The sequence below is a fragment of the Schistocerca gregaria genome, chromosome 6, assembly GCF_023897955.1.
Source record: "Schistocerca gregaria isolate iqSchGreg1 chromosome 6, iqSchGreg1.2, whole genome shotgun sequence".
Lineage (NCBI taxonomy): Eukaryota > Metazoa > Arthropoda > Insecta > Orthoptera > Acrididae > Schistocerca > Schistocerca gregaria.
This window is the reverse complement of record NC_064925.1, coordinates 541,867,879-541,887,339: the sequence shown is the minus strand read 5'-3', so window position 1 is coordinate 541,887,339 and position 19,461 is coordinate 541,867,879. Positions and strand designations below refer to the sequence as shown.

The following is a 19,461-nucleotide window of genomic DNA, read 5'->3' as shown; positions in this document are numbered from 1 at the left end:
TTTGAAATAATATATTTCAACACATTTCATCCTTTACATATGTATTATATCTGTCTGAGCACCTTGTACATTCTTGAATCCATATTTCATACATAGAGGGCTATTTTACATGTAGGGTTCTATAAGGTAACAACCCATTTCTGTGGGAGAAACTTCGAGAAAGGAGGAGCTATAGTGGATGTGAAATAATAAAATCAAGTTCAGAGCTCTTGGTACCTGTAGATTCTGCTTACATCAACAATTGGAAGACAGTGCTTGTGAATTGTTGCTACCAGAAAAGCCATTTATAATTGCTACAGTGTATAGATTGCCACTGGGAATCATTGAGATATTCTTATAAAAATGTAGGTAATTATTATGCCACATAGCTAGCAATGGATAAGTTGAAAGAGCCAGAGGTTGTTGAGAGTTTGACAGGGAGCATTAGGCAACAATTGATAAGAACAGGGGAAAGAAACCCAGTAGAAGGTGAATGGGTAGCTTTGGGAGAAGTAGTGAAGGTAGCAGAGGATGAAATAGGTAAAAAACAGGGCCTCGTAGAAATCCTTGGATAACACAGGAGGTATTGAATTTAATTGATGAAAGGAGAAAATAATAAATACTATAAATGAAGTAGGTGAAAGGGTACAAACGTCTAAAAATTGAGATTGATAGCAAGTGCAAAATTGCTGAGCAGCCATGGCTAGAGGAAAAATGTAAGAATTTAAAAGCATATATCACTAGGGTAAAGGTAGATACCACCTATAGGAAAATTAAAGAGGCATTTGGAGAAAAGAGAAGCAGTTGTATGAATATCAAGAGCTCAGATGGGAAACCAGTCCTAAGCAAAGAAGGGAAATCTGAAAGGTGGAAGGAGTATACAGAGTGTCTATACAAGGGAGATGAACTTGAGGGCAGTACTGTAGAAATGAAAAGAGCATATGTATGAAGGTGAGATGGGAGATATGATACTGCGAGAAGAATTTGGCAGAGCACTGAAAGACGTAATTTGAAACAAGCCCTCTCCATCAGACCTATTGACAGCATTGAATGAACCAACCATGACAAAACTTTTCCATCTGGCGTGCAAGATGTATTCCAATTGCTAAGAAAGTAGTTGCTGAAAGGTGTCAAAATTACTGGTGGATGCTGACATCAGGGAATATCAGTTTGGATTCAGGAGAAATGTAGGAACATGTGTGGCAATATTGACCATACAACTCCTCATAGAAGACAGGTTAAGGAAAGGCAAACCTATGTTTATAATATTTGTAGATTTAGTGAAAACTTTTTACAGTGTTGACTGGAATATTATCTTGGAAATTCTGAAAATAGCTGAGGTAAAATACAGGGAGTGAAAGGCTATTTGCAACTTATACAGGAACCAATTACAAGAGCTGAGGGCTATGAAGGGGAAGCTGTGGTTGAGAAGGGAGTGAGACAGGGTTATAGCCTGTCCCCAATGTTATTCAGTCTGCACATTGATCAAGCAATAAAGGAAACCGAAGAAAACTTTAGAGTGGGAAATAAAGTTCAGGGAGAAGAAATAAAAACTTAAGTTTTGTTGATGACATTGTAATTCTGTCAAACAGCAAAGGACTTGAAGAGCAATTGTAAGGAATGGACAGTGTCTTGAAAGAAGAATGTATGATGATCATCAAGAAAAGCAAAACAAGGATAATGGAATGTAGTTGAATTAAATCGTGTGATTCTGAGGGAATTAGATTAGGAAACAAGACAAAGTGGTAGATGTTTTTTGCTGTTTGGGCCACAAAATAAGAGATGGTGGCTGAAGCAGAGAGAATATAAAATGTAGCCTTGAAACAGCAACAAAAGTGTTTCCGAGGAAGATAAATCTGTTAAACTCAAATACAGATGTAAGTGTCAGGGAGTCTTTTGTGAAAGTATTTGTGTGGAATGTAACCATGTACGGCAGTGAAACATTGATGATCAATATTTTAAAAGAAGAAATAGAGGCTTTTGAAAGTGGTGCTACAGAAGAATACTAAAGGTTAGATGGTTAGATAATGTAACTAATGAATAGAATTGAGAAGAAAGAAATTTGTGGCATGGCATGACTAGAAGAAGGGATGGGTTGATAGGACATGTTCTGACACATCAAGGGATCACCAGTTTACTATTATAGGGAAATTGAGGGTAAAAATCATAAAGGGAGACTAAGTGAATTGTGGATTGTGTTTTATTCATCTCATGATGTACATTTCCAATCCATTTGGTTTTCGTACAGGAGACATGTCAAAAATTTATAAAACAATTACAATGATTTTTACATTAAGAAATAATAGCACTATAATAAATAACAGCACTATAAGGATAACACACTGTACCCAGCTCAAATTTCCAGTTTGTCCTGCATGAATTCATCCACTGAGTAATAACACTTCTGTGTCAGTACCTCATATAATTTTCTTTGAAGTGAACCTAAATTCATCTGCATCAACTTCTTCCCTTTTAATTTATTACAAATTTTTATTCCCATGTATTGAGGTCCCTGGGCATACAGTCTGAGGCGGTGGGTGGAGAGCATAAAGTTTTGTTTGTTTCTGGTATCATGTGAATGGACAAAATGCTTTCCCTCTAATAATTCAAGTCTGGTGTACAAAAATATAATAATCTCATATATGTATAAGGATGGCAGAGTTAATATTTTACGTTAGCTAAATAATGGTCGACATGATCCTTTGTGATTTGCCGTGCACATATTTGGTATGATTTTTTTCTGTATTTTTAGTATCCGCACTATGTTTGTCGAGTTACCTCAAAAAAACAATACCATACCTAATAATCGATTTGAAGTAGCTTGTATATCCTACTTTTCATGTGTCCATGTCATTTGCTGTTGACAAATTTGCATTGCAAATGCAAAGCTCCTCAGTTTGTTTTTTCCAGGTATTCAATGTGTGCCTGCCAGCTCAAATTTTTATCTACATTTAAACCTAAGAATTTGACTGAGTCAACTTCTTCTATACCTTGGTTGTTGTGTACAACCTTAATCTGCTCATATTTTGACTGTTTGGTTCTGAAATGCATCATGTGAGTCTTAGATATGTTTAGATTCAACCCATTTAGCTGAAACCAAGTTTCTAAGGTACTGAGGGTACTGATGACAAATGTGGGAATTTTTTCCGAGTCCTGATGTTCAACTAAGACAGAAGGATCATCTGCGAACAGAACTGATGGGGAGCTGATATGTAATGGTAAGTCATTTACGTCAAAGAGAAATTGGACAGGGCCTAATATGGATCCTTGTGGAGCATCCTGAGATATTTTTTACCAGTCAGAAAAATATGTGCCATTTGAAGAAGTGGCAACTCTTTGCTTTGTGTTGGATAAATAGGAGTTAAGCCATTGTAGGGCACTGCCGCTAACCCATACTTTTCAAGTTTGTAAACAAGCATTGCATGGTTTACAGAATCAAATGCCTTTGTGAGGTCAGCAGAAAATACCTGCCACCTTATTTTTCTTCTCTAACGATGTGCTTATTTTCTCAATGAAACTGCTTACTGCATCGATGGTGTTTTTACCCTGCTGAAAACCAAATTGATTGTTTAGAATAACAGAATATTTTGTAATGAAGTTTTGGATTTGTGCAACAGCAAGTTTTTCAAGTATTTTAGATAGGACTGGGAGAATGGAGATAGGACAATAATTTCCCATGATCTCTCTTGATCCCTTCTTGAAGAGTGGTTTGACTTCAGTATATTTCAGTACCTCTGGGAAACAGCTCTCTTCAAAACATTGATTTATTACTGTGCTAGTGGGTTTGCAATTCTGTTGTGTACCACTTTAACAACTTTTGTTGGTATTCCATCCCAACCTGCAGATTTTTTGCTTCTTAATGTTAGAATAGCATTTTCTACATTCTCCACAGAAACGTTTGAGAATTTTGTAAAGTTTTCATGGATTTTGCCTAGGTCAAAGGGATTTACTTTGTTGTGATAATCTCTTACATCTACATCAGACTTTGCTACATTTATAAAAAATTCATTAAAGTACTCTGGTATTTGAGCTGGATTTACAATAGTATTTCCTTCAATGTCAACTTTTGAAATTTCTTGGTTACAGGCTTTTAACACCTAACTCAGATTTAATGACAGACCACACAGCCTTTGTCTTATTTTTATGGTTTAAATTTAGCCTGTTATTTGCCAGTTGTTTTGCTGCCTTGACAACTGTTTTAAATATGGTTTTATAGAGTCTAACATATTTAATGAAATTAATATCTTTATTATATTTTAGTTCTCTGTGCAGTTGACTTTTCCTTACACTGGAAATCCACTTTACTGTATTTATTATTTTACTGCTGCTGAGTCTAGATGGAAATGTTTCATCAAAGTCTCCAAGAAAACTGTTTAGGAATTTCTCAAAGTTTTCGTCACTTGAGGTACAATAATCAAAAGCCCATGTTTTATCTCTTAGCTTCTCACTAAATGTTAGCAAGTTTTCTTTGCTAAAGTTCCTGCTCATATGGGTTCTCATATGTGAAATGTTCCTGTCTGTTTGTGGCAGCTCAATGAACAATGCACAGTGATCTGAAATACATAGATTAGACAAAATTTATACACATCTTCATATACATAATTAGTTAGAACATTGTCAATGCATGTTGCTGATTGCCCATTGTCTTTGGTAAGTTCAAAGAAATTTAATTCGAAACCATATTTCTTTACTTAGTCAGTGAAACTTGACGCATGGCTACTATCACATGTGATATCAATATTAAAATCAGCAGCTATTACAACTTTTTTCTTTTCTTCTCCGCAAAGGTCTTCTAGCATAATTTGAAGCTTAGATAAGAATAGTTCTGTTGTTGATATCCCTGGAATTCTGTATATTGAGATTATTATAACATTTGCTAGTGAGTCCACAATTTCTACACAACAGCTCTCGAACACACATTTTTCATTTAAATAATTAAAACAGTTTCTGGTCTCATAATTTATATCACTATGTAGAAGTATACATGAGCCTCCACGTGACTTGTTTTTTCTGCAAAAGCTACTTGCTAATCCGAATTTCCCTATTTTGTTTACAATTTTAATTGTGTCTTCAGTAAACCAGTGCTCATTTAAACAAACAACTTTAATATTTGCACATTCTGACAGAATGATTTCCAATTCATCTATTTTGGAGCTTTTATTGTTAGAAGCATCAATATTTAAGCCGTTAATATTCCAGTGGATAACATACCTACTTTGACTATCACTTACAGGCTTTATCACAATTCCTGCCAGATAATGCTTTGGTTCTGTCTTTCTTAATGCTACACAAGTTTTTAACCCCCATCACTACTTCTAAGTCACCCTTATTTTTTATGATCTGGCAAGTATCTACGAACATCTTACTGAATATTTTTGAGCCCAACCTATTCAGATGTAGACCATCTTTGGCAAGACACTTTGCACTTAGAAATTTGTTGCTATCACTGAGAACGACTCCTAGTTTATTGCACTGTTCTTTAATATTGCTGTTTATTCTCAGCACATAGCTGTCACTCACCCATCTTCTGTACGCAATGCCACTTATTATTATTCTGGAATTCGGGTAGAGTCTTCTCGCCAGTCGGATGAGGTTCCTAAGAGATGAAAACAGTTAGCAGATTCAGGAGGATGCAGATTGCAGTAGATACTCAGAGATGAAGAGGCTTGCACAAGATAGAGTAACATGGAAAACTCCATCAAACCAGTCTTCGGACTGAAGACCACAACACCGACATGTATAAAATGCATGCATTTATAATGGAGAAAACCAGAGATTACCATCATCTCTCTCACATCTACAGTCATCAAGAGGTTGAATATCATTTCTGTTCCCAATTTCATACTTAATAATGCTCCAAGTCGCCTACGTTTTTTCTCAGAGTTTAGAATTTTTCGTGCATATTACTGTACGATGATTCGATAAAGAATTTTGTAAGACTGCTTGTAGTGTCTTTAATACTTGATTAGAAGTAGTTCTCTGATTTAGATAAAGATCTCTGTTCATCACAGATATGCCATATGTTCGCCATACTTTCTTGTGGCAAGGAAAACTGGATTCTTAGTGTTGTAAGACTATTTTTAGGAAAGAATTAAATTTTAAACTGCTGTGTGTCCATTGTAAACTCTGTATCTTAGTAGGTATTGTTCTATAAAAGATGTTGATCCACCCGTAGCAGGAATTAAGTTGGTCATATGACTAGGTACAGCAACATTTTTGTTCAAAGTATTTTGCATTGTTACCCTGTAGCATAGAAGGCCATAATAGCATGCTATCAATAGATTTATTGATGATGAGAAGGAGGAAGAAGAAAATATTGATTTAAAAGATAATTGAATATACAAGCACTACATAAAATGTTGACTACATAGATTGTGGGCAAATTTTGGAAGGGGGAAGCTATGCGAAGCAGAACAAAAGAATCAAAGTGCACACAACAAATGCCCCATTGTTAATGTGGATAAAAGTATTATTAAGCAGCAATTTCACTAATGAAGTGTAGTCTGTACCAATAAATTGAGTACTATGAAAATTTTGGACTCTCTCTCCTAAAGAACTGGACTGGAAGGCTAGCAAGAAAACACTGGGAAAAATGTTGTGCCTATGATATTTGCATTTAAAAGGTGACAGAATAAAAGAGTCGCCATGTGTGAGTTACTTGACAGTTTCAAAAAAGGCATACTGCTTTTCTTTTCACAAAAATGACACATCAGAATTAAAACAGTCATAAGTGTACTCAGATGAAGTGTACGTTCATACACACTACACTATGAGTAAAAGTCACATACTAGGCCTATCCACAAAGTAATTTACGTTTTGGAATTAAAAATAAATAACGTATTGGAATTTTTTATTATTATATACAGATGAAAGCCACACTTAAATACTACTTTTCTACATAGTTGCCTCCTCCTCCCATGAACCATGGACCTTGCCATTGGTGGGGAGGCTTGCGTGCCTCAATGATACAGATAGCCGTACTGTAGGTGCAACCACAATGGAGGGGTATCTGTTGAGAGGCCAGACAAACGTGTGGTTCCTGAAGAGGGGCAGCAGCCTTTTCAGTTGCGGGGGCAACAGTATGGATGATTGATTGATCTGGCCTTGTAACAATAACCAAAACGGACTTGCTGTTTTGGTACTGCGAACGGCTGAAAGCAAGGGGAAACTACAGCCGTAATTTTTCCCAAGGGCATGCAACTTTACTGTATGGTTAAATGATGATGGCGTCCTCTTGGGTAAAATATTCCAGAGGTAAAATAGTCCCCCATATGGATCTCCGGGCGGGGACTACTCAAGAGGGCATCTTTATCACGAGAAAGAAAACTGGCATTCTACGGATCGGAGCGTGGAATGTCAGATCCCTTAATCGGGCAGGTAGGGTAGAAAATTTAAAAAGGGAAATGGATAGGTTAAAGTTAGATATACTGGGAATTAGTGAAGTTCGGTGGCAGGAGGAACAAGACTTCTGGCCAGGTGAATACAGGGTTTCAAATACAAAACCAAATAGGGGTAATGCAGGAGTAGGTTTAATAATGAATCAAAAAGTAGGAGTGCGGGTAAGCTACTACAAACAGCATAGTGAACATATTATAGTGGCCAAGATAGACACGAAGCCCACACCTACTACAGTAGTACAAGTTTATATGACAACTAGCTCTGCAGATGATGAAGAAATTGAAGAAATGTATGATGAGATAAAAGAAATTATCTAGGTAGTGAAGGGAGATGAAAATTTAATAGTCATGTGTGACTGGAATTCAACAGTACGAAAAGAGAGAGAAGAAAACATAGTAGGTGAATATGGATTGGGGCTAAGAAATGAAAGAGGAAGCCGTCTGGTAGAATTTTGCACAGAGCATAAGTTAATCATAGCTAACACTTGATTCAAGAATCATAAAAGAAGGTTGTATACATGGAAGAATCCTGGAGATACTAAAAGGAATCAGATGTGGACTCTGACCACAATCTTTTGGTTATGAACTGTAGATTAAAACTAAAGAAATTGCAAAAAGGTGGGAATTTAAGGAGATGTGACCTGGATAAACTGACTAAACCAGAGGTTGTACAGAGTTTCAGGGACAGCATAAGGGAACAATTGACAGGAATTGGGGAAAGAAATACAGTAGAAGACGAATGGGTAGCTCTGAGGGATGTAGTAGTGAAGGCAGCAGAGGATCAAGTAGGTAAAAAGACGAGGGCTAGTAGAAATCCTTGGGTAACAGAAGAAATATTGAATTTAATTGATGAAAGGAGAAAATATAAAAATGCAGTAAATGAAGCAGGCAAAAAGGAATACAAACGTCTCAAAAATGAGATCGACAGGAAGTGCAGAGTAGCTAAGCAGGCATGGCTAGAGGACAAATGTAAGGATGTAGAGGCTTATCTTACTAGGGGTAAGATCGATACAGCCTACAGGAAAATTGAAGAGACCTTTGGAGAAAAGAGAGCCACTTGTATGAATATCAAGGGCTCAGACGGAAACCCAGTTCTAACCAAAGATGGGAAGCAGAAAGGTGGAAGGAGTATATAGAGGGTCTATACAAGGGCGATGTACTTGAGGACAATATTATGGAAATGGAAGAGGATATAGATGAAGATGAAATGGAAGATATGATAGTGCATGAAGAGTTTGACAGAGAACTGAAAGAACTGAGTCGAAACAAGGCCCCAGGAGTAGACAACATTCCATTAGAACTACTGACGGCCTTGGGAGAGCCAGTCCTGAGAGAGCCAGTCCTGACAAAACTCTACCATCTGGTAAGCAAAATGTACAAGACGGGCGAAATACCCTCAGACTTCAAGAAGAATATAATAATTCCAATCCCAAAGAAAGCAGGTGTTGACAGATGTGACTTATCTTAGAAGAAAGATTAAGGAAAGGAAAACCTACATTTCTAGCTTTTGTAGACTTAGAGAAAGCTTTTGACAATGTTCACTGGAATATTCTCTTTCAAATTCTAAAGGCGGCAGGAGTAAAATACAGGGAGCGAAAGGCTATTTACAATTTGTACAGCAGTGGTTGGGAAGGGAGTGAGACAGGGTTGTAGCCTCTCCCCGATGTTATTCAATCTGTATATTGAGCAAGCAGTAAAGGAAAGTAAAATTTGGAGTATGTATTAAAATCCAGGGAGAAGAAATAAAAACGTTGAGGTTTTGCCGATGACATTGTAATTCTGTCGGAGACAGCAAAGGACTTGGAAGAGCAGTTGAATGGAATGGACAGTGTCTTGAAAGGAGAATATTAGATGAACATCAACAAAAGTAAAACGAGGATAACGGAATGTAGTCGAATTAAGTCGGGTGATGCTGAGGGAATTAGATTAGGAAATGATACACTTAAAGTAGTAAAGGAGTTTTTCTATTTGGGGAGCAAAATAACTGATGATGGTCGAAGTAGAGAGGATATAAAATGTAGACTGACAATGGCAAGGAAAGTGTTTCTGAAGAAGAGAAATTTGTTAACATCGAGTATAGTCAGGAAGTCGTTTCTGAAAGTATTTGTATGGAATGTAGCCATGTATGGAAGTGAAACGTGGACGATAAATAGTTTGGACAAGGAGAGAATAGAAGCTTTTGAAATGTGGTGCTACAGAAGAATGTTGAAGATTAGGTGGGTAGATCATGTAACTAATGGGGAGGTATTGAATAGGATTGGGAGAAGAAAAGTTTGTGGGACAACTTGACTAGAAGAAGGGATCGGTTGGTAGGACATGTCCTGAGGCATCAAGGGATCACAAATTTAGCATTGGAGGGCAGTGTGGAGGGTAAAAATCATAGAGGGAGACCAAGAGATGAATACACTAAGCAGATTCAGAAGGATGTAGGTTGCAGTAGGTACTGGGAGATGAAGGAGCTTGCACAGGATAGATTAGCATGGAGAGCTGCATCAAACCAGTCTCAGGACTGAAGACCACAACAACAACATAGTTGCCATTTAAATTAAGGCACTTATCATAGTGATGGACAAGCTTGGAAATTCCTTCGTTGTGAAGTTCGCCCACCTGTGCCATCAACCACATGGTTGCCATCAACCACATGGTTACCTCTTCTTGAAGCTGTGCATCGTCATCAAAACGCTGCATAGACAACCAGTTCTTCATTGCTGGGAATAAGTGGAAGTCGCTCGGTGCCAGGTCGGGACTGTACGGCGGATGAGGAAACAGCCCCCACTTAAAAGATTCGAGAACTTCACGAGTGGCATTTGCCGTGTGGGCCTGGGCGTTGTCGTGAATCAGCAAGATCTTTGAGCCCAACTTTCCCCTGTGCTTGTTTTGTATTGCTCTTCTGAGGTTGTGCAGAATTTGGCAATACCTTTGAGAGTTTATTGTAGTGCCTCTTTCCAGGAAATCCAAAAAATCACACCTTTTCTGTCCCGAAGGACAGTCATTACGTGGTTGAAGGCGCAGGCGGCCGAATTTTACAACGAAGGAATTTCCAAGGTCGTCCATCGCTATGATAAGTGCCTTAATTTAAATGGCAACTATGTAGAAAAGTAGTATTTAAGTGTGGCATTTGTCTGTATATAATTAAAAAAAATCCAATACTTTATTTATTTTTAATTCCAAAACGTAATGTACTGTGGATAGCCCTCATATTTGTGTTCTTTCTGGATCCTTGATTTCTATAGGAACATATGGATGAAACTACTTGTACACTATGTCTCTGAAGGCAGTGTTTTTCTCCTCTCATACTTTCACTTCTCTTTTCCTTTCTTCATTTTATAGCTGAAGTTTTGTCACTGTAAACCTCACAATTTCTCATACTAGGTCTTGCTCTGCTATAAATATGATAGGTAAGACTAAGAATACAGTGACATTGAAAAATGTAAGAGACAATTGAAAAATAATTAGGTGTTCTTTCACTTCTGTTACAGAATTTGTGAAAAAATGTATACAGTTGTATGAGACAACTGTTGTGCGTCATGGACTGATGTTGGTTGGCCCTGCTGGTGGTGGAAAGACAAAGGTAATAAATGTTACTACATCTAAAAGTGAATAAAGATTAAGCAACACAGCTTTCATGGTATGCACTCTAAAGATTTTTTTAGATGTACTCATATTACTAACTGATATAGATACATTTCATCCATACAAGATGAAATGCCAGAGATGCTAAACTGATGTGACTCATTTCTTAAACAAATAAGGCTTCACCAAAATCTCATGTTTCACTTTTTCACTGCAACATTAGATTGAAGAGTTCATAGCAAAAAGAACATGTTATTCTTAATGAACAGAAATCGTCAAATGTTAATGTATCTTCAGGTGTACGCCAATGAAGTGTTATAGGACCATTTCTGTCCATAGTATATGAGAGTGGATAATGTCAAAATCTTCATAGAGCTGTTTATGGATGATATTGTATACAGAGGAGTCATAACACTAGGAAATTGGTTGCAGAATGCAGGAAAACTGCAGAGAATCAGTTCTTGGTGCAGGTATTTACAACTGACCCTCAACTTAAACAAATGTAATTTAGTGTGCATTAGTTGGTGGAAAGACCCATTTTTGTGTGTTTTCACAACTGCCAAACAATATATAGAAATAATAAAATTGATTAAATATCTGAGTGTGTGCATTCAGAACAATTTAAAGTGGAACCCGGTGTTGCTCATGAAGATTCGTTGATTTGGGGATAGGGGGCCAAACAGTGAGGCCATTGGTCCCACCAAATTAGGGGAGGATGTGGAAGGAAGTTGGCCACATCCTTTCAAAGGAGCTATCATGACATTTGACTGAAGTGATTTAGGGAAATCACAGAGAAGCTAAATCAGGAAGGCCAGACACCTGTTTGAAACGTCATTCTCCCGAGTATGAGCCCAATGTGCTAACCTCTCTGTCTCACCTTGTTCGGTAGCTCATGAGGGAAAGACAATGTTGTTACCACCAGTATCTGTAACACAAGTGGCAGTGTCTAGTCACATTATTTCCGTAAGACACTAAAGTTTTATTGAGATAAGTTAATTCAGAATAGGTTCCAATGTACATATATGTTGCTTGGCATAATGTGTTGTGTTGTCTTGTTAGAGGTGTATGCAGCCTGAAGGTTGCTCTAGCTGAACAATTGGATGCCAGTGGAACATAAATAATGCCGATTAATCTGACACTGAAGGATTATGTTTAGCAGGAAACTCTTTATTCAATGAGAGTAGGAGGCTAATTGAATTGTAAACTAGAGTGACAGTACAGAATATAAAACATAAAAAAAGTCGAATATAAAAACACAGGAATATAAATTGTGCATGGAGAAGGTAGAAGCACATATGTGTGTGTGTGTGTGTGTGTGTGTGTGTGTGTGTGTGGGTGGGGGGGGGGGGGCAGGTGGGTGGGTGGGTGGGAGGGGGCAGTGACCCTGGCTGCCGGGCGTAGTACTCTTTTGACAGCCACAATTCACTTATTACTCATTAAACACCGCACATATAGCAGCCAGTTTGGAACTACTTTGACAGTGTCAGTACGAGGAGACTGGCAGGGAAGTGGACACAGCATCCAGAGCGAGTCATCCAAATCAGTGGATGTTCTGCAGGCAGCTGCTGCAGCAGGTGGTGCTTGTGGTTGGGCATCTTGTTCAGACGGGTGCCAATGTCTCCATTGTGAAGTACATGGTAATGCCCTTGAAAAATGTACACAGGGTTGACTCTGTTCGAAGAAAGTCATTGACTTGCCATTCACCAATATGTCCATTGTCTGCATACTTCTCCGTAACACATGGTACAGGCAAGTATACCAAGATTGTAAGATTTGTCTTACGCCGTCAGTGTGGAGCATGCCATTAGACCAGTGATCCAGGTATTGATGCACGTAACAAAGTGGTGTGCTTTGATGTGAAGCCTTTGGAGGATGTGTCTGTGTGATTTGGTTCCACAGATGACATAAGAAATCCAGCTGGTCTTGCAAGGATGCTTACAGCGTATCAGCATTGACGAATTTCCGAGGCAGATGCAGTGTCTCTCTGTAGGCCAACTCCATGGCTGAAGAATAGATCTCAGGTTGATAAGTTGTTCATAGGCCAAGTCTAACCTTTGGAAGAGCCAAAGTTCATAGCAATGGGCACTGTATTCAAGGAATGGTACCAGCATTCAACCATGCAATTACTAGTGGGATGGTAATTGGTGCTCTTGTGATGGACACACATCTACATCTACATCTACATCTACATGGTTACTCTGCAATTCACACTTAAGTGGCTGGCAGAGGGTTCATCAAACCGTTTTCATACTACTTCTCTACCATTCCATTGTTGAATGGTGCATGGGAAAAAGGAACACCTAAATCTTTCCATTCCAGCTCTGATTTCTCTTATTTTATAATGATGATCATTTGTCCCTATGTAGGTGGGTGTCAACAAAATATTTTCGCATCTGGTCGAGAAAGTTGGTGATTGAAATTTCATAAATAGATGTTGCCGCAAAGAAAACCACCTTAGTTTCAGTTACTGCCACCCCAACTCGCATTTCATATCAGTGACACTCTTACCCCTATTGTGCAATAACGCGAAACGGGCTTGCCCCCCTTTGCATCCTTTCGATGTCCTTTGTCAATCCTACCTGGTAAGGATCCCACACCGTGCAGCAATATTCCAACAGAGAACGGACAAGTGTAATGTAGGCTGTCTCTTTAGTTAGTTTGTCGCATCTTCTAAGTTTTCTACCAACAAAGTGCAGTCCTTGTTTTGCCTTCCCCACAATATTAGCTACGTGGTCTTTCCAATTTAAGTTGCTTGTAATTGTAATTCCTAGGTATTTAGTCGAATTGTCAGCCCTTAGATTTGTACGATTTATCGTATACCCAAAATTTATCGGATTTCTTTTAGTACGCATGTGGATGACCTCACACTTTTCTTTGTTTTAGTGCCAATTGCCACTTTTCACACCATACAGAAATTCTCCCTAGATCATTTTGTAATTGGAATTGATCATCTGATGATTTAAATTACAGCCTGAAAACTCGACAAACTTTGCAAATAGGTCCAAATCAAACTGCTGTACACAGTCGATAGTGAAGCGCTGGGTGTCCAAATCTCGCTAACCGTGCTGACACAAAGGTAGAGGCTTAACGTTTCAATGGTAATCTCAGTTGGCACTTCCTGTGTCCAGCCAGTAGAAAGATCCATTATTATGGAAAGGTAGCGTCAACTGTTTGATAAGCAAGTGGTCCTACAACATCTAGATGTATGTGGAGAAAACATACAGTTGCGTCTGGAAAGTCATCAGTATGGGTATTTATATGGTGAGACACTTTACACCTTTGGCATTGAAAACATGTTCTTGTCCATTCTCGACAGTCCTTTTCCGTGCCTGGCTACTCGAAATGTTTGGGAGACCAATAGAAAAGTGGGAACTACTTCTGGATGGTGCAAGTTAATGTGTGCTATCGAAAGTTTTTGTTCCTAATGCTGGTGGATGAAAGGGTTGAGGTTGTCCGCAAGAGATGTCACAGTAGAGCTTGACATCTGCTCCCAGACCGTCGATGATCTGCAATTGTAAGCCGATGCCTCATTGTTGACAAACTTTCGGAGTTCTTTATCTTCTTGCTGCACTCAATTCAGTGCAGAAAAGTTTATAGGACTCATCACACTTCTGACGCATGAAGAACAGTCAGCCACAATGTTACAGTTGTCACTGTTTCTCCTCAACACAAAAAGGTCATGGTCTGTGAATATTGTGAACACTAGCACTGGAGCTTGAGGACACAAGTATTTCACTGCTTCAGAAGCTTGCTGTGATTGGCACTCCTCTTGCTCAGAGATGGTGCAGTTTTCGTGAAATTTTACCAGTGACTGCCATGAACCATCTGACCACTGCTGTAGCACCTTGCTGACAGCCATCTGGCTTGCATCCACTACCTATGCAAGTGATGCATTGAGCTTAGAATGATTTAGTGGTGTGTCAGCCATGCTCCGCCACATAGCCTCAGTTCACTGTGCTGCAGAGTGGCCCCTTGCCTTAGGACCAGACAGCACCGCATTCGGTGGTTCCTGTAATTTTGCTGCGTGAGGCAGGTGGTGATAATAACAATTTAAAATAACAAAGAAGCAATGAAATTCCATGATTGGTTGGCTTAGGTAACTGCAAAATCCCACCAATCTTGTTTGTCAGAAGATAGGCAGCCTGCAGCAGAGATACTATGTCCAAAGACGATCACTTCAGATTGTTCAAAAACACTCTTGGCAACATTCAGCTCAACTCTATAATGCTCCAAATGTTTGAACACGTCTTGTAGAATTTATTGGTGTTGATCCTCAGTCTCTGAGAACATGAGCTTATCATCCAGGTACACAAAATCGAAAAGGAGGCCTTGAAGGACAGAGTCAATGTGAATCTTTACCACATCTGGGCTATGTTTTGCTTTGTGAAGGTCATACACGTGATCTCAAACAGGCTGAGTGGTGTTATAGGTGTTCTTTCGAATTTTCTCTTTAGCCACATGTTTCTGAGCGTAGGCCTTACGACATTCGAGCCACTGCATATTACCACCCCATGCAATGTGTAGATGTAATCTTTTAGTAATGACCCACAATATCGATCAGCCGCTGTTGTCATATTCAGTTCATGATAATTTCTGCAAAGGCACCGCGACTCACCTTTTTTTGGCACCAAATGTTAGGCAGAGTACCACAGACTGTTCAACAGTCTAATAATGCCCTCTCGCGTTCAGCTTTCACGATTGTAAGACATTATACTGCTAAATGCCCAGGTTGACACAACACTGATGGTCAATCCATTGTCTTGATGTGAGCACCATATTGTACTGAAACTGTTTAGTTGCTTTGGCTGGCCTGGTCAAATTTGGGAACTGCTTTAACAGCAAAGCGTATTCATCCTCAGTGCCTGGACAAGCTTTGCAGTGTGGTTGGTTGATCTGTGATGAAAACCGGTGACAGTTAAACCAGTAATGCTGTCCACCAATCAGACTTTCGACATGTCTTAATGTGCAAGTAGATGTGCACTGATGATCACTTCTGTGATCTCTGCAACAGTGAAATTCCATGTGAACAGATGATGTAGACCTAAGTTTAAATCCGTTTTCGCTGGGTTACATAGGTTGCAATAATAGAATTATTGGCAGATGTTAGAAAGGCGTTGAATGTGTACAATGATGCAATGAAGACCGTAACAGATACTGAGGTCCGAACCAGTATCTATGCGAAATTTCAGGCCAGAACCTCTGTTGCTGATGAACTGGTTCCTGGAAGGTGATGGACAATCAGTTATTACGCCTACAATCAACCACCACTGGCATTTAGGTAGAAGCACTGTGATGTACATTTTTGCACATTCTTGCCAAATCTGCACTGATATCAACTTGTCACTTGTCACTTTTCGAAGATGTATTGTTGCTCAGAGACTGGCTCCTTGAATGTCTACCCTAATGCACTCACTTCTGTTGTGTCCAGTGCTGAATTGGGAGAATAATGCACTGGCCTGCATGTATAACATGTTTACTTTTGCTGTGACCAAGTCATGATTTGTGTGCTTTACCTTAGCTAAGGCTGTTATACTGCTGCTTTTTGCTGTGACCACACTAATCTGAGCAGGTGTTATTGCTTCCTGTTTGCAGTCTGCCATCTCCACCATGGCATCCAATAGTATGCTAGTTCGTGATTCCAATATTGCTTTAATTTCCGGTGATAATCTACTGCTCCACTGTCTACACAATAAGCTGTTTGGAATGGTGACTGTGTCCACTTTACTGTACAGATGCCTAAGATATTATGGTGGCTTATGATCAGCAATGTCTTATTGCATAAGAACTTGGTGAATTTGATCTTCCTGCAAAGCAGCGACTCTCTGTATTACTTCTGCCTCGAATTTTTTGTAGTAATCCGCCACCAGGGGTGCAGTGATGATGTCTTGCACCTCGGCCACAAATCTGTGGTCCAGCTGACTTACAACAAATGCAGACTTCATGGTTTGGCCATAATTCCAGCACAACAAAAACTTGCTTCCTCCTGTATGGACCATAAGGGACTATTGGACCAAAATGGCATCAAATAGACCGCTAGTCTTGATATGGAGCATTCTTCAGTTAGCTCCTGAGCTCAATAGAAAAAATGACTATAGGTCATTTCCTTCAGCTCACAGATCATGTTGGATCACAACTTGTCGGGTAATTCAAACTGATTGACTTAACAATACTGATTAATCTGATGCAAAAAGATTACACTTAGTGGGAAACTCTTTATTCAGTGAGAGCAGGAGGGTAATTGAACTGTAAAACTAACCAACAGTGTAGAACATAAAACATCAACAAACATGGAACATAACAAAGGAATAAATATTGCATATGGAGAAGCCACAAGCACAAGTGAAAAGTAGAAACCAGCACCCCAGGAGGCTGGGCACAGAAGCTATGATTCAGTTATTACACATGAAACACAGCACCTTTAGCAGACAGTGTAGAACTATCTTGACAGCCATGATTCATCTGTTACACCACATGACATTGCATGTACACACACTACACAAACACTTCACTTCCCTTCTCTACCCTAGTGCATAACAGCTGCCATGTCAGATGCCATAGGCTGGCAATCTGTGCCTAGTCTCGTAACATCTTGTTCATGTGACATGCCATACTATTCCATTCATATAGTTTACTCACCTCAACAGGCAATGAATCCACCACATTCAGTGTGGATGCACAATTATGTCTGACCTGCTGTGGAAATCTTCATGTAGTGAGCATGGAGGACATAGATGTGGATTACACGTACGTTTCACTGGGTGCAAATGTGTGTTGGCTGAGAAGAGTGCTGACATAGTCCACACACTTGCAATAAACTCAGTAGTCCCTTCCCTTTCCTTTTATTCCTCCCCTCTCCTCCTTCACTGTACATGATATTCCATTCACCATTGTGTCTTCCAGTATAGGAGGTATCTGTAGTTGAACAACTGTTCATGATATGAAGTTCTGTAAGAGCCAACCAATTAATGTTTAGTTGATTTGATTTCTTTAATAGTTTGCTCACTTTTAATGTATTGTTAACAGATGAACATCCAGATTAATAAACTGATAAACCTTTTTGTTACAACTTCAAGTTGAACAAATATATTTCAAGGAAAAGACGCAATACATGAAAGTCACAGGTCAAGTAAACGGAGTAAGACGTGTGTACTCTTTTAACAGTCAAATCATAACTGAGTCCAAGTCTAGTGGTCACTGGCTGGCTGGCCGCTTAGGTGTCACTGCTGCTGCATGGCTGGCAGACACTGCCGCATGTAGAGGACGAGTGTAACTGTTCAGCAGCACTTTGAAAGATCAGCAAGCCACAACACTTTATTAAATATGTTACATTTTATTGCAGCACCATTCTTAGTATTCAGGATATAAGTATCCAGCAAAGAAGAAGAAGAATCTGACTATATCCAAAATTTGAATGTTTGTTATATTCAGTGCAATCTTCTTAATGTATCTCATCCATACATATTTTACATGCAAATTTGATTGTATGGTGATAAAAAACTAAAAATTATGCATTAATTTTATTTCCCTTGTTAGTTCACTGTTAGCATTATTTATACTGATTCATTATATGTATAACTACTTTATTACAGTGCTATGAAGTCCTAGCCCATGCTCTAACAAGCTTGAAAGGGAAACCTTCTCCAAGTGGGTTACCATTTGAAAAGGTCCATACGTATGTGCTAAACCCCAAGTCCATCACACTGGGACAGTTATATGGTGAGTTTGATGCCCTCACTCACGAATGGACAGATGGCATACTGGCAAGTCTAGTACGTGGTGGAGCATCAGCTGAAGATGATGACAAACGCTGGTATGTGTTTGATGGTCCAGTTGATGCTGTGTGGATTGAAAATATGAACACTGTCCTGGATGACAATAAAAAGCTGTGCCTAACAAGTGGAGAGATTATTAAACTGCAGGAGTCTCAAACAATGATGTTTGAGGTATGTTCTGTAAGACTAGAAAACATTTTATTTTATTTCCTTTTACCCATTTCTCTTGCATTATACTCGTGAAAATTGGAAAAGGGTGAAAGAGCTTGAAGTGATGATCCTAATGGCAGTAAAGAACTTATGTGGTAAGATATTGGAGAAGGCAAGTTCTGAAAGCTTTCATTTGGTCCTATCTTGATTGTGGTGATATTAGTTATGGTTTTGTACATTTTCTGGAGATGCTGGACACTCTTCGCACATGGCAGAAAGGACTTGCAGAATCTTCTGCATCTCCTTATGAGTTGATACACGTATAAAGCCTAGTTCTAATTCTACATCCACATCCATACTTTGCGAATCACTGTGAAGTGCATGGCAAAGAGTCCTTCCCTTTGTCCCAGTTAGTACATTTTTCTGTTCCATTCACATAAGGTACGTAGGAAGAGTGATTGCTTCAGTGCCTCTGTGTGTGCTGTAATTATTGTAATCTTGTTTCTACAATCCCTATGGGAATAATACAGGTAGGTAGGTGTTTGTAGTGGTTCCTGGGGTCATCACTTAAAGGTGGTTCTTGAAAGGCA

General features: G+C 39.0%; 1 protein-coding gene across 1 annotated transcript in view; it reads left to right on the top strand.

Moving 5' to 3' along the window:
- The window catches only part of LOC126278931 (dynein axonemal heavy chain 1-like), an 825,957-nt gene that overhangs the window by 367,058 nt on the left and 439,438 nt on the right, over nt 1-19,461 (top strand). Inside the window, 2 exon segments of the mRNA XM_049979209.1 lie at nt 10,814-10,947; nt 18,539-18,892. Coding sequence (XP_049835166.1) covers nt 10,814-10,947; nt 18,539-18,892 — 488 coding nt within the window.